The sequence below is a fragment of the Strigops habroptila genome, chromosome 5 (assembly GCF_004027225.2).
Source record: "Strigops habroptila isolate Jane chromosome 5, bStrHab1.2.pri, whole genome shotgun sequence".
NCBI lineage: Eukaryota > Metazoa > Chordata > Aves > Psittaciformes > Psittacidae > Strigops > Strigops habroptila.
Window position 1 is genome coordinate 3403218 of NC_044281.2, and position 12504 is coordinate 3415721.

The following is a 12504-nucleotide window of genomic DNA, read 5'->3' on the forward strand; positions in this document are numbered from 1 at the left end:
AGAGATGAGAGTCTTAAGAGCTATTCCCAGCCCTCTCACATTGCCAGGAACAGTTTAGATTCTTCTCAGAATGTTCAGTTTCTCATACATGCTCCCTACATTCTACTCAAATCAAAAGAGCAGATGAAAACACACACAAAGCGTGCTATGCGGAGGAGCTAAGTGGATAAAACGGGGCTGGAACGGGCATGCTCTGGCTGCAGAACAGCTGGTGGCTGCTCCCATTCCTGCGCCGCGCTCCCCACGCTCCCCAGAACTGTAACTTTGGAGCAGAAAAGTCAGGGAGCTGTGGGCTGTTCCCACCTGGGAGAACACGGCATCACTGGCAGGAGCCTGCGGAATCCAAACTGTGCTGTCAGCAGACTGTGCCAGCGCAACTCCAGAGGAAACAGCAGGTCTTTGGACTCCCCATCTCTGCTCTGGACCATCTCCAAATCAGTCAAAATAATGTAATAAGATTAAAAATTTTGACCTTACCCTTAATGCAGCTTTGAACTCGATCTAAAATACTGGCACGCATCTTAAATGCCAGGTGGAAGCCTGACCTTGCTCACATCAGTGGCGGTTTTACTTCTGAATTCAAATAGCACTAAGATTTCACTAAGAAGTTTATAGTTTTAAAATTAAGGGTACATATACAGAACTTGGATTTTTCAGTACACTTCCTACATTTTTTATGTTCAAAACTGCTTAAAATAGAATTCCTTAATACTGTTTAGGTCTAATTTTATCCTGCATTAAAAACCCTCCTATCTCTCCGTATTTGTTCACAGTGTCATGGTTCACTGTCAGTCAAGAGTAGACACAAGCATACGTTAAATAGCAGAAAAACTTATCCCAGCACTTATAGGATGCTTTTTGTCCTGGCAGATTCTGAAGCAATTTAAGGGAATCATTTTCCCTGAGCCAAACTGCAGATACAGCTTTATGATGTATCTCTTATACACACTACTTTTTGCAAGGCTTTTAGGCGTTATATGTAATTCTGCCGAGTTTTGCACCAGACAGCAAGCCTGCGGGAATTAACCATTTTCACACAATGACTTTTTCAAGCCTGGCACAGCCCAGGACCCTTCAGTAACGATCTGAATGCAGTGCACTTTCATCTAAGGTGAGCGAAGAAGGGCTTATGTTGGTGGCTAAAGTTGTAATTACTGTAATTTACTGTGGTAACTGGGAGTGGTACAAACTAGCAGAGATGTGTGCTCAGTACGGGAGTAGATTTTTATTCACTTCACTAACATGCCACATTTCTGTATGTATCCGTGCTTCAGAACTGCCTTTCCTTTCCAGCCACGACACCAAACCCAGCCAGTACTGGCCCAGAGGAGTTAACTGACGAAGAGTGCCCCCATTTTCAAATGTTTCTGTGACAGTGTTTCTGAAACTGCTGAGCCAACCCCAGTGGTTCAATAGGAACCCTCTGATGAAAGTCAATACACCTGCCTGCTATTCCTCCTGGGCCAGCGGCTCTGCTCCCACAGCGACCACCTTGCTCTCTCTCGTTCTTCATACTTGCTGTGGCGTAAGGCAAACACTTCATCTGACAGATCTTCTATCTGTAACAAAACACAGGGATAGCTGCTGCCATAATGATGAACATCACTAGAAACACGGACAGCTAATATATATATAATTCTGCAGAGGTCTGTTCACCAAACAAGAGGAGGTAACACAATCCATGCTTGCAGTAAAAAGGCACATCAAAATACATGTATTCAGCTTACACTCACTACAGCTCTAGTATATGGGATGCTGTCACTTTATTTCTTTACATGTCTGTGGTTGATTTGAATGGATATAGAAATTATACCCCCCATGCAACTAACACATTTTTCTCTATGGTGAGAGGCAGAAAATTAAGAGGACAAGTATTCATTTGCAAATCAGGGCAGTATTAAAAGCACACAATAAAGACAAGGAAAAATTGCAGGAGTTTCCAGAGACTGCTTTAGGAGGAGGCTGGGAGGCAGCAGGGTTTGCCAGGTGCTCTTTAAGCACAGAGAAACAGGTCTGAGCTCACCAAGGACTTCGACAGCTCCACACCGAGAGGAACTCAGCAAACCTGAGGTGCTGCATTCCTGCTACGAAACCAAGCAGAAAATGCTTTCTGCTCTGAAGGCACTATTTCTTAGCAAATGATTTGCATGACCCCGGTACAGCTTAAAACAGCCCTAATGTGAGAACTTCTAACTGCTCGTAGTCAGACAAGAGCCAGCTTTTTAGGTGAAACTCCTCAGATGCAGCTAATGGCATCTGACCTTCCCCTGGAAAGAACCATCTTTGTTTTGCTGTTGGCAGCACACCAGGAAGCTCCTCAGACCTGGCTGGGCCAGGAGCACTTTGCTGCCCTTCCCCCTCACTCCCCACATGGCAGAGTGAGCTCTTGGCTGGACCCCTCCAGCACAGCTCACAGTTACTTCAAAGTGCTCCAAAACATTCAAGCTCTTCAAAGTTCACCTAAAAAGCTGAGGTTGGCAAGAGCATACGAGTGCTGCAGCCATGGATTTGATGCCAGCCGCTTCTGACTCAAAAAAGCAGAGGAATTCTAGGAAAGAACAATTCCTGGTCATAGGAGCTGTGCAGCTGCATTGCCAGATCAGTCCTAGGCAAGAACTGTACCAATAATCAGGGGGGTCATGGAAAATAAACTGAATTTCCTCTATAAAGCAAAATCCCCTGTGGTGTTACACAAGTAAGACCATTTATCTTCCAACTGAGACAACTAAAATACAGAACCAAACACCGAGTCCTCCCTGCAGTGCCAGACAACACCATACAATGCAGGATACGGTGTCAGCTGGAAATACTCCACTCCAAACAACTAACAGCCCTGAGGTTTTCTGGAGAAGCCATTCTTTGTATCAAGTCTTGCAGCACGAAGGTGGTTTATGACCATTATGAGCACAAACCCAAAGCATTACAGTGCATTTATGCTGCTATAAACTATCTGGTAGTGGCACTCAGCTTGCTGGAGAGCACATTTCCTAGGCAGCTGGTCACGAACTACAGCACCACAATGAAATCTAATGGGATCAATGAAAAGGATCCCAAGGACTTCATTGTGATCTGAATTGGCCACAAGACCTGCTTGCTACAAGTGTAGTTGCTTGGTTCCTCCTCAGCCCAGCACTCAGCAGGAACCTTCATACAAACAGGCCTGCTTTGTTTGCCCACCTCATGACTGCTTTCTGAAGATGCCTCACTGCTGTTATTTATTTATGTTAAACACAAAACACTTTGTTAGTTGCTGGTTTCCCTTCATGCAAGCCAACAGTCAACTTAATGGGTTTCCTCCTCTCTCTGGAATTCACCAGCTCTGCCACTTGGATGGCATCAGTACGGGGCTGCATCTCAGTTCTGACTCTGACTTTCCAAGGTCAATGGTATAGAGCGTGAAAGTGAGAATTTTATGAACTACAAAAGTGCTATTCCCTCAGGGAAAATTCAGGATTTTTCCTTGTGCTCAGATTGCCTTTGAAGTGGAAACAAAAGATAGTTTTGAAAGAAAAACTTAAGACTTTGAAAATACTTGTCTTAGCAAATTGCCAGAACTTTTCATGCTGGGAAACTTCGTTTTTAACACGCTTCCGTTCAAAAATCAAAGTCCACATTCCTCTCCAAGAGAAGAGTTTTGAAAAATACAGACATAAGCCTCACTGTTCCTTTTCCATAGCTGGTGATAGCAGATTTAACTACTTGTTTATTTAGTAACGCTTTAGATATTTCCTCCACCAATTCTGGGTTCATTTAAAGTTGTGAAAACTGGCAAATTTTTATTTCCCCCCACTAAAGGTAGTTTAAAAAGGACAAAAGAACTGTCATTCCCCAGTGGATGGAGCTGTTGGGGATGTTGAGAGAAAAGACTATTAGGAAGGCCTGTTTGTGAGGCATGTCTAATGATTTCACTTGAAGATAAAGACTTAAAGCAAACTAAGATTTGGATCCCCACATCACATCTAGTTAAGCTACAAGACACTCTGCATTAATGTTGAATAGCACCAGGAATATTTCTGAAAGGTTCTCAAAACAACAAAGTCTGTGTTTCAGTCTTTGGCTTCCCGGGGAACACTGACTCATAAGCCATGAAACACTTAATGCAAAACTAATTACACCCAGAATTATTCCAAAGGATTTGTCACGACTAAAACAACTACAAAATAAACTTGAACGTTACTTTACAACTGTGCCTCGCCAGAGTCTTTAACCTGGACAAAGCAAATTAAAACCAAAATAAACCAGGAAAACCCTTGCCACACCCTCCCTGCCTTAAAGCAACAACAGACTGCAAATTCCTACTTGTAAACCAGGAAACTCAAATGCTCTATTTCCAAAAACTAAGTATTTTTAGGGCAAGAAACAGAGCAGACATAGGTAGTAGATTAACTTTTGCATTGCCCAGCTGTTAAGTTTGCCCTTGTTAGGTAAAATTTCCAGAAACAAAAATTAGGCACCCAAAAAAAGGTAAGCTTTTTGTACTCAAAGGGACAGCAAATAGGCCTGATTTTCACACAGTGCTGAGCTCCCATCCTTGGAAGTGTGGCTCCTTAGAATGACAAATTTGGGACACCCCAGTTTTTTGTAACTTGTGCAAACTCTGTGTGCAAGTCTACTGTATAGATGACAGGTTGTTGCATTGGAAGCCTTTAAATGAAGAAGAAAGAGAAGAGAAAAGGCAGGAGGGGAAGATATCAAGTGGAAGAAATCCGTAACTGCTGGTTGATACAAGGACAACTCCAAAAGTTTTAAATTTAGCCACAAAGAAGACAGGCAGAGAAGAAACTATCATACAGTATCTCCACAGGCTACTATGCAGTAGAAAGCAAAGAAAGAGCTTACTTTATATAAAAGCAGAAAGTACATTTTGCCCTCTCTTGTCCTTCACGGATGATCTACTGAAGCTTGCTTTGATTTCAGTACAAGGAAAAATTTCAAGAGCGTCAGAGTGTGAGAGCAGAAAATGCAAGAAGGTAACGCTGCTGCTTCCTCGTGTCTTTTTTCAAGCTTAATCAGTAACAAATCTAACTCAGCCTAAAACCTACATCGAGGAAGTGGAAGAATTATGATCGAGCAACCACCTTTTTCCAGTACTCTGAAAAACATCCAAACCAATTAACACAATCCCAAAAGAAAGGGGGGAAATTGGCAAAGGATGATTTAGACAAACAGATCTTCAGCATTTTTCCCTTGTCTGACATCCCTCTCATTCCACCCAGCAGCCAACAGACAATACAGAAGCAGTGGACCACAGCAGGAGGCAAAGCTGCTTTATTGTTAAACTCAAGTTATTTCCTGGCCAAAGGATGAATCATACAGGATCAGCTAGTCATGCCAAACACAAACGTACAGAGAGGGCTACTAAACGAGCCATTAGCCCATGAGCTTCACAGAGAGACACCTTGAAGTCCCTCCAGCAAAATACACTAGAAGTATGTGAGACAAGACATCTGTATGGGATCTGAAACCTAAACAAGAAACCCACTGAGTCCTACAAGCAAGTCCCTTGATGCCCTGAAGGCAAATCACTAAGTGAAAGTACTGAACAGCAAATTCTCAAGGGACAGTGCACCCTTGCTGCCTTATTAGATACTCTCCAAATGGTTTAATTAAATATCCTTGCAGGAGAGTCCTCCTGTGTATGTAGTTTGACCTTCTCACTACAAAAGAAGGTCAGGCACGTTTCCTGCTAGCAGACATGGTACAAAATCAAAAGGTGGTGGTAGAGGTGACGTAAATCTGACCACCAGAATTTCTTTGGTGCATGAGAAAAGACAGGGACAGAGTAAGTTTTTCTCTTTCTCTTGACCTGAGAGTGTGGTGCCAAATGAGTGCAACTGCACCAGGGAGGGAGCTGAGAGCACAATGCTCTTGGAAGGAAGAAGTTCTTCCCTGTGAGGGTGCTGAGGCGCTGGCACAGACTTTTCCCAGAGAAGCTGTGGCTGCCCCATCCCTGGCAGTGTTCAAGGCCAGGTTGGACACAGGGGCTTGGAGCAACCTGCTCTAGTGGAAGGTGTCCCTGCCTGTGGCAGGGGGTTGGAACTGGATGAGCTTTAAGGTCCCTTCCAACACAAACCAGTCGATGATGATGATGCTGATGAAGGTACAAATACAAGTCCTACAGTTACAACAGTTGATAGTGGCCTATCGCAGAGACTGAAGGGAGACAGAGATGTCTAAAGGACAGCAAAACTGGCAGATTTATGGAAAAGGAGCCACAAAAAAGATTGGAAGGACAGAAACCAAGCCTAGAGAGCAGACCTGCTGGTACGTTCACACTGGGGTTAGGAAATGCCTCAAACCCCTCATTAGGGGAGAAAGGGACCCCCAGCTGCAAAGTCCAGGAACATTCCCTGGAAGAAAGAGGTAGATTCTTATGTCTGGAGGAACAAACAGCAGCACTCGATGTGCAAACTTAGCTCAAGAGGCAAGCAGGAAATGCTGAAGGTTACATTGCTCCTGACAACACAGAAAGAAGTTTGCTCCCAACTGGAGCGTTGCAGGAGAAGAAAACTGGGGAAAACTTGCTGGGCCCACAGGCAAAATGCTGGATGACCTTCTGAAAAGCAACACGCCATGGGAACTGGCCATGAAAGAATGAGATGAGAGAGAAGGACAGACATTATAGCGCAGGTAGCTCAGAAGAGACCCAGCATCACAGTGCTTGGGAGCAGAGGAGGTGGAAGCCTGAGCAAAAGGGCCCTTTGGGAGCACTGACTGTGCCAGCAGCAAGGGACAGAGGAGTCAAACAAATAAGCGAACGATGATTATGAACAAATATACTCACATTCCTGCCATCCACCATAGGGTCAAGTAGCTTGGGACAAGATACGTTTTCACAGTCTGGTACTTTAAACTTTATTTTTGAAACTGGAAACTTGCCAGGATTTGCATGAAGTCAGTGACTTTGAAAAACATCTCTCATTTAATTAACAACTGGTGATTTAATTAAAGCACAGCTTACCTCTTCTTCATCTGTAGGAGAGCTTTCTAAAGGTTGAAATTCAACAACTCTCCAGCTAGAAGTGAGACAAGGAAAGTCAAATTAATTAACCTGAACACTGCTTCATTATTGCAGCAGTAGGGATGACTCTTCTGTTTCTACACTCTATTGTTAGTTACTCCTTCTTCAACACTGCTTGTGCTTCAAAATTCTTTCAAATAAAATGATTTCAAATATAGAGTGCTGGTAACAGATGCCTCGAATTTAGATTTTTAGATTTTCCTTTCCCAACCCAGTATCTAACCTTTCCTTATCCCAACACAGCCTTTAAGCTATCCAGTAGTCTTAATAAGATTTTGAGCTGTAAAGACAATATAAAAGCAAATACAAATTAGAGAGTTACAATATGGAATTGCATTTAGCCATTTGAGGCAATTTGCTAGTAATCCAGCACAGGAGACAAGTTACCTTGCTTTAGCAATCCAAAAAAACCGATGTGTCTAGAATTACAGGTTTACACTGTATGGCAAAAATTAAGCTTATTCTACTGTATCAGAATTGATAAATTTTACAAATACACGCTTAAAACATTTCTGTTTAATTCACTGAAAACAGTTACCTATGTTCTTATGAACCATAACACACAAAAAAGACAGGAACTTCCAAATAACCATTCGGAATACATCAGCCTTATGGTGCATTTAAGGCCATGAATATGAGTACAGCCATGATATAAACCCACTTCTGCTTTTAGCGAGTCTGTGCATCTGCCACCTCCCTGTGTGTATCAGACTATTTCCCTTGTGCTATCAGCTGCCCGCTCTTCTCACAGCTGCAGTCACACAAATTGAAGTGCATGAGAGAAAAAAAAAGCCCATGAAGAGATCATCTTAATACCATAAAATTATCTAAGAATCATGTTCTCACGTTCGTTTTAGTTTCTTCTTTGCAACTAAGGAGGTCATGAACAAACCTTGGTGTGAGGATTTCTTTGTACTGTAGTTTCTCCAACTTCGATGGCGCCACCAGCGACATTGGAATAACAATGTTGTCTATATCATAGGAGCTCTCGCTTCTCAACCTCCTCCTGGAGTTATGCTGTAATATATAATCAATACCAGAGGAGATTCATCAGTTCAAGTCATAGAAACTGCATGTTAGGTGAGAAACATCAGAACTGCACAAGGAGAAAGTCTGTAACGCAAACACATTTTCTAGAGGCTTAGTGACTTCTGCCCCCGCTCCTCCCCTTGATGGAATCTCAACAGATCTTAAAACAATCTCCAGGATTTAATACTTTGGCATAACTCTTACTGAAATCAGTGACTTTCTTTTCCTTGATTTCAGTTACAGTTAATTCTGAATACTATGAGAACTCTGAAGTTAATGCTGCCTTCTTCATATGGTTCAGTCTACAAAGGTGACCTCCTATAATCTATCTACTAATCCATAACCCAAGTGATTCTTCAGCATGATACAATTAAGTATTCCGAAAGAATGAAGCTACACTGAGCAGTGAAGAACAGCCCATATGAAAAGAGGTTTTCTGAAAGAAGTGCAGAAGGCAGAAACCGCATTTCTTTGCTGTGATCAAAGTAGGATTCATGGTGGTGGTCTCTGCCCACTAGTGCATGGAACCTACCAGGGTCAAAACCTGAAGTTGCTCAATTACAGGAGAAAATTTAATTTTAAATCATGATACATTCCATACTACAAGATCTCACTTTTTAGCTGAACGTTAATGGAAGCAGCCTATTCTAAATGCTCTTTTAGGTGTTCTTTGATGGTGGTCTGCTCAAGCAAGGGAAAAAAGAGGAGTGTGCATTGTCAAAACTATGTGGGGGACACAGATTTAAACCCAGCCCTCCAGGAGCCAGCACCAGATTGAAACATGACGACTTACAGAGCACCAGTATACCACTAGGCTTAGCAGAACCATCTGACTGAAATACAAGTATTATTATGAAATTGTCAATGAATTCCAATAAAGTGTATTTCTGCAAGAACTTCACTGAACCAGAGCTCTGCTGCTCCTCAGCAAATTTATATACCCAAGAGTTTGCCTGTAGTTCTACTTAAAAGGTTTTAAATAGTGAAGCTAAGAGTTAACAAATTCTGCAACTATATTTGCACCATGAGGCCATTTTATGCAGCTGTACCAAGACAAAAGGGTCATAAGAGCCTTTGTGTAAAATTTGGAACATAAATCACAGTACATTTAATGAAACTTGGAAAAGAAAGAGAAAGGCCCAATGCCCATAAACTAAACTTACACTCTAGTTATATGATCTGCAAAATTCCTTTACAAGAAAGTATCTGGTTTAGGAATACTCAATCTGGAATAAATTACTTAACATAATCCACTTAGTTTATTGCAAAAATGCTCTGTACTGTAATTCAACACTAAATTAGATGTAAAAGGCACGTGGTTTTGGATTATAACTTGCACAGCTCTCTGCTGATACTTCAGTTAAGACAGCGATACACTTTAGCTTTACCTGTGATGAAGTGCTGGGAGAGGGCTTAGACATCGCATTGACATTGGTCGCGGCAGCAAAACTGCTGTGGGATTCGGGTTCTGCGTGTTGAAAGGAGAATGTCTCAAACCTAGTGTTATGTTCTCCTGTCACGAAAAATAGTAATAAAAAAAAGGCATACTGGCTATTGTCTATTAGACTAAAGATATTTTTCCATACAGTAATAGTAAAGTCATTTCTAGAAGCCCACAGCTAACCACTTACAATTTACCAAATACTAAAAAAAGCCATCTAAATAAACACTTGCTACTCATCCTGTCTTGTTGTTCCACAAAACTCATCCCTTTCCTTCTACAAAGGATTTCTTGAGGAACCAGCTTCTCATGGGCAAATCCTGCCGCTTTTTTTCAGGAGCTGCCATAGACTACGCACACAGCAAATGCAATGAGACTCGAGAGACCCAGTGTTCCCTAAGGGCGCTTCCCTAACTGGGGTACATCCCAATGTCCCAGTTCACTGAGCCCCAACTGACAGTTTCTTCCTTGAGAAATGATAGAAGAAAACCTGCAGCAAGGGTGAAAAACAAAATTAGTTTCTAGACCTCCATGTGTGGTTTCTTCTAGTAGTGGTCTATTGTTCCAGACAAATTGTAATTCTTATTTACTCTTATTCACTCCCAGTGTAAACAGCATTTAGCGGGATTCAGAATTTAACCACCTGTGTTCTGCTTTCCCTCTACCTTAATTTCCAGTAAGAAAAGAAAACTCAGATTTAATATACTGACTAATAAAAAGAATCAATGAATTCCAACACGGAAAAAGAGGTAGGACTGATCCTAAAGATGGTTATTGCACAGGCTGGGTCAAGGACATGAACTCTCATCTCCCAGGCAGCTCTGCAACTCCCCGGCACACAGCTTTTATTTTTGGCCTTGTTCATCAGGCTGACCTTCCCCATGGATAATTTCTCCTAGACAGAGCCCAAATTAGGAATAAATATGTAGTACTATACCCGTAGCACTAATAAGCTAGAACTGCTGCTGCTACTCACAAATACACCACATAGCAGTTTTCTGGCACTGGGAAACTGATCCTCATGATAAAAGACTGCTTTTTTTTTGTTCCATTAACTCAAAGAACTAAATACTATTGGCAAAAGACTAACTGCAACTTCAAAAGGCTTACAGCAAGCAGTTTTCTCTCTTACTAGTGCACCCAAGTAACTCCAATTGTTGATCTCAATGTGTGTGACAGTACACTTAGGGAAACGTTAAACACCTAAAGCCGAGACAGTTTTCAGTGTGTCCAGAACCACCTTTTAGTCTCTCATGTATCTTTTTATTGATTTTTTTTGTTGGTTTGTTTGTGGTTTGGTTTGGTTTTGTTTTTTAAATAGATCATCATTTTCAGTTAAATCATCTCTGCAGTAATTCCCATATCTCCACCTCTATTGCAAGATCACACTAGCAGCTTTACCTGGATATGCACCAGAAGTGATCTTTTCCACAATGTTAACTATCATTTATATCTTTAAATTTTTTCTTAGGGGAAATTTTAAACCAACATAGTTTGTCCTCTAATTCAATGATTTATTTTCTTCAAGTGGCTTGCGAGGAATTTTGCCGAAAGTTTTCCACATAAATGAATCTGTTACACAATCTGTTAGGTTTTACATTCTAATAGCCTAGAGAGGTAAGGTGGTATTCAGCTTTACAATGGAATGCTGAACTTTTTGTCCCCAAAATAGCATATTATCCTACAGAACTTTCAGGGCAATTTCAATTAATTTACCATGTGCTCAAGCAGAGATTCAATGGCTCAAAATATAAAGATAACAAGGGTGAAAATGCTAATTATAAGTACTGGCTACCCCCAGGTTGTCTTCACAGTCTGGAAGGAAACCAGAACCACAAATGACAGTACACAACAAATGAAACATAGCTGATGCCAGGAATAGTAAATGTTTGGTCGGGCACATGATTTGACAGATAACTTTGCAATTCAGTCTGTTTCACTGACTACTATAAAAAAAACCCCTTTCATGTTAAAAACACCACCACCCAGTATTAGAAAAACACAATTGGACTGTTGAGCAGTTTCCTTCAAGAGTATTCCAAAAGTAAAACACAGAAGCTTGTCTCCTTTTGTAACATACACTCAAGAAGAAAGAGAAGGATTACTATGCTTTAGAACAGCAAATTCTTTTCACAGTGTCCTAAGTCCATTTCTTCACTCCCATAAAGTTTTGTAACAATATCCTTTTTAGAGACAACTTAAAATTAATTCTCAAAGCTCATTAATAATAAATTCATCTATACAGTAGATATTATAAAAGAAGTAGTGCTGTCTTAAGCAATACCATTTTTTCTTACCTACTGCTGTCTCACTGAGATGCCTCTTCTTTCTGCCTTCTGACAGCTGGTCAGATGTTCCTGACACTGACTGAGATTTGGAAGTAGATAAACAGCCATCGCTCCATTGCTTGACAGAAACATTATGCTGATTATGGTCTACAACAGAAAAAACCATGTATCAACTTGAAAACTTATTTTCCACTGGTGCTATTTACAGGCAATCTCAACTGCTCAACTATTTATAATGGAAAAAACCCCAGACTTCTGATATAAATCCACCTAAAACCTTGCCAGTTACCTTCTCTGATAACCTGCTTCGTGGCAAGTTTATAAATTGAACATCTTCAGGGCAGAAAGTACTGGCCAATGAATGAAACACAGTCTTGCAAGTATTAAAATATTTTGCTCTACATACCATTGTCTGGAGATGCTTTAACTTCCCCTCCCGAAGATGAGGTATCAACAGGTTCTCCTTTGATGTCATCCTTCTTTAATAATGTTTCAAAGTATATGTGAAGAGGAATATCTAATAAAAAAGAAAAATCCAAATGGAATGGGGTCTGTCTGTCAGAAAGATGGCAACCTATGAGTCAATAAATTATGCATCATTGCTGAAGGTCTAGGAATCGATTTACAGCACACAACAGTAAGTACAATGATCTACGAGCAGTATCACTGCCTTGAGTCCTTCAACTCATATAGAACGGCAGTGCCCAGTAACTCCTGCAAGGACT

The 12504-nt window shown here is 41.2% G+C and overlaps 1 protein-coding gene across 13 annotated transcripts in view; it reads right to left on the reverse strand.

Annotated features, from left to right (window-relative positions):
* The window catches only part of KANSL1L (KAT8 regulatory NSL complex subunit 1 like), a 66534-nt gene that overhangs the window by 2564 nt on the left and 51466 nt on the right, over nucleotides 1-12504 (reverse strand). For all 13 annotated transcript variants that reach the window (XR_003991490.1, XR_003991488.1, XR_003991489.1 and 10 more), the window contains 6 exons: nucleotides 12186-12296; nucleotides 11789-11926; nucleotides 9439-9563; nucleotides 7914-8038; nucleotides 6962-7016; nucleotides 1447-1559 (listed from right to left, as the gene is read on the reverse strand). Coding sequence is in view for 10 of the 13 variants with exons in the window: in XM_030486793.1 (XP_030342653.1) it covers nucleotides 1447-1559; nucleotides 6962-7016; nucleotides 7914-8038; nucleotides 9439-9563; nucleotides 11789-11926; nucleotides 12186-12296 (667 nt within the window). In the remaining 3 variants the exon portion in view is untranslated. The remainder of the gene's footprint in view (nucleotides 1-1446; nucleotides 1560-6961; nucleotides 7017-7913; nucleotides 8039-9438; nucleotides 9564-11788; nucleotides 11927-12185; nucleotides 12297-12504) is intronic.